This window comes from Sinocyclocheilus rhinocerous, unplaced genomic scaffold (genome assembly GCF_001515625.1).
Source record: "Sinocyclocheilus rhinocerous isolate Xijiao unplaced genomic scaffold, SAMN03320098_v1.1 scaffold504, whole genome shotgun sequence".
Taxonomy (NCBI): domain Eukaryota; kingdom Metazoa; phylum Chordata; class Actinopteri; order Cypriniformes; family Cyprinidae; genus Sinocyclocheilus; species Sinocyclocheilus rhinocerous.
The window spans coordinates 2,294,091-2,297,049 of record NW_015645076.1 but is presented as its reverse complement, the minus strand read 5'-3'; the positions used below and the strand labels follow the sequence as shown (position 1 = coordinate 2,297,049).

The 2,959-nt window shown below is 36.8% G+C and overlaps 1 protein-coding gene across 1 annotated transcript in view; it reads left to right on the top strand.

Moving 5' to 3' along the window:
• LOC107705609 (ADP-ribosylation factor-like protein 6-interacting protein 6) overlaps positions 1–2,055 on the top strand; it is a 12,243-nt gene extending 10,188 nt beyond the window's left edge. Inside the window, exon 4 of the mRNA XM_016508984.1 lies at positions 1,821–2,055. Coding sequence (XP_016364470.1) covers positions 1,821–1,914 — 94 coding nt within the window. The 3' untranslated portion in view covers positions 1,915–2,055. The remainder of the gene's footprint in view (positions 1–1,820) is intronic.
• The last annotated feature ends 904 nt before the right edge of the window (positions 2,056–2,959 follow it).

Sequence of the window (2,959 nt, the reverse complement as noted above, 5' to 3'; positions counted from 1 at the left end):
ACATTTTACAACCTGATGTCTTTGTCATACAAATTTTAAAAGGCTTATTGGCCTTGACACGTTCATGAGAGGGTTTGCAGAGGTCCTCTTTTTATTATTCTGTGTTTCTGCATGTTGGTGGCACCACATAACTTTGTTGGTCACACCACATAAATTTCATCTGGCAGGTCATTTTTGAATGTTATTCTTATTTGAAAGTTTCTAAAATAGTAATAAACATTAAGGAAATTTAGTAATAATAATAAAGACTTTTCCAGACTTTCTTCATTATGATCTCGGGGCAGTTGTATCACGCTGACATTTGAAATTCTGAAATTAAAAACATGATTTTTGTAGAAGAGGTGTATTCTACTTGCTCATTGTAGTCATTGTATGTATGAATTAATGGAACAAACAAACAATGAACAATTTCTCACATTGGTGCAGATCTGCACTCCTGAACCTGCTACTCTAAAAGCATGTTCAAATTAACCATTAAAAAGGACTAATGGGAGTGGTTAACATGGGACATCTGGATGCCTCATAATGGGATTTTTATGGGCCTCTGCGCTCACTAGAGTAGAGTAATGGCCAGCTGATATGATCAATGCACTTGTCCATATTCCATACACTGTCCTCAGTTTTGTTTGTTCCGTGTGCTTTTAAACTTCCTGCATTGGAGTCGGACACCTCTAGAGAGTAACAGGCAGATTGAGTGGTAAAGAGTGGTAGTACATCATGTAGCTTTACAATTAATCGGATAAATAATTTAGATTGTTATTATAGCTGCTACAGAAGTGTATTGATTACAGTACCTCATTTAGGTCTACTTCTGTGGCATCAGAGGTTTCTATTTACACTGTGCTTTTTGCATCAGTTGAGCATTGTGATATTTCACAGACACCAGTTGTGCACAAGAATTCAAGAGATGTTTTTAAATTAATTACTTTAGAGCCAAAGTGAAAAGCATTATGTTGGATTCACTACAAACCATTAACACTACCATTATGATCAATGAGGCACAGACACAGTGTAAATAAGATTAATCTCAGCGTAAGCTGCTTCGTTAATTATATTGAAGATTTGTTAGGAGTCCAGACCTCGGTAACAGGTCTGAACAAAAGGCTGGAATGCAAAACACAGCACAACTTTTACCCAGATTTGCAGTCTAGAAGAGTCGACTCTAGTTGCCAAATGTCAGAGCCAGTCTGCAGGGTTTTGGTAGTTGACAGATTGCCACAGAAAAAAATGTGAGGTGTATGACGGCCTTCAGACTATGAATGATCCAGCCAAAGGATATCAGACATGTTTGATATTTTAAGACAATTAGAACACCTACTGTTTTCATAAATACTACCTTTAGCAACAAGGTGCATGTTTTGCCTGAGTTTGTTGTGTTCAGAATGACTTGTGTGTGATTTTCAGTCGTTTAGTGAATGATGTTCTCTGTAACCATTTACAAAGTCAGCAGGTGTATGATGCCCAGTTTTTAAAAATATGTTCAGATTTTAAACGTCCACTGTATTCCTGCCTTAAAGGATCAAAAAGTTCCCTAAAGCTGTAAATTTGCAGTGACTGCTTTAGTACTAGAATGGTTCCATCCCATTATAACTTGTTGAATTTTTAGAACCGTTTTGTTTTTCAGGCTGCTAAGCAGGCCATTGTGAAATTGAATGTTTAGACTCTTGATTTTCTGATGTAATTCAGGAACACATTCAGTAAACAAACAAACAAAAAATATCAAGGACAATAATCAACTTACGATATAATCAAATTATGATTTGTGTTATAGTCACGCTGTGGACTAATGTCATTTGGATGTTTGTGTTTTGGTTTTGCAGAAGAATGACCGGACATTCTTTCCACATGGGCTACAGTATGGCTATACTCAACGGCATAGTGGCTGCGCTCACTCTTATATGGTATCTCACCTGATGCGCCTCAACTACCGCCTATCTGTGGACACCTTGACTGTCATTTAACTTGCAATTACCAGGTGGCAATTCCAAGTTCACCACAAAATGAAAATTTGCTAAAATTACGCGCACTCAGGCCATCCAAGATTTAGAAGAGTTTGCTTCTTCATCAGAACAGATTTGGAGAATCTTGCTCACCAGTGGATCCTCCGTGCCCTCATTTTCATTTTTGGGTGAACTATTGCTTTAATGGCAGGAGGAGCTGTCAAATAAAGGTACTAATATAACTGCAGATAAAACTTTAAAAAATAAGCACAAAAACAAACACAAAGAATGGAATACTAGTTTACTAGGTTAAAATTAAGTACATTTAATTTTATCAGTGATTCAACAGTAAGTAAATTACAATGTTTTATTTTTTTAGAGGATTTCTCATATTTTCTTATGTTAATTTGACAAATTCAATAAACGCAGTGATTTCTTAATGGACTACATTTCAGAAAAAGTAACATTAGCAAAGTCAGGGTCTCTTTGTTACCCTGTTATTTTGTCTTATAAAAGGCTTTTATTACAGGATCCCGTGCAAGCAGCTTTTTACCATTACAATAGCAGTGCATTAAATCTGCTTTCTGCCTTTTTGATGTCATTCATTATCAGTGTGGCAACACATAGATGCTGTTTAAGTCTTTCTCAATAAATTGGATTTGCATTTTAGGATCTCTGCTCAGCAAAGACTAGAGTCCCTTTGCAGTCGTGCTTTATTAAAGCTGGAAGTTGCTGCTCTATTGAGCGTTTTAATGGGGAAATCATTAATACAATAGCTGTTTTGGGGTTGATGGAGAGTGACCGTGTTAAAGCTTTGTTGAGAGCCTGGGAGAAGGTCAGAGAGTGTAGAAGTGTGGATTTAATTTATGACTTTAATTATTTGATGCAGACTCTGCCAGGCCATGATTACTTATTTCTTCTTCACTAGATTAGCAGGCCCTGTAGCGACTCATTTCAGCTAGCGCTAATGCACTGGTCTTTCTCGTATATATGGAGTATTAATGTACTGCCGCCTCGTG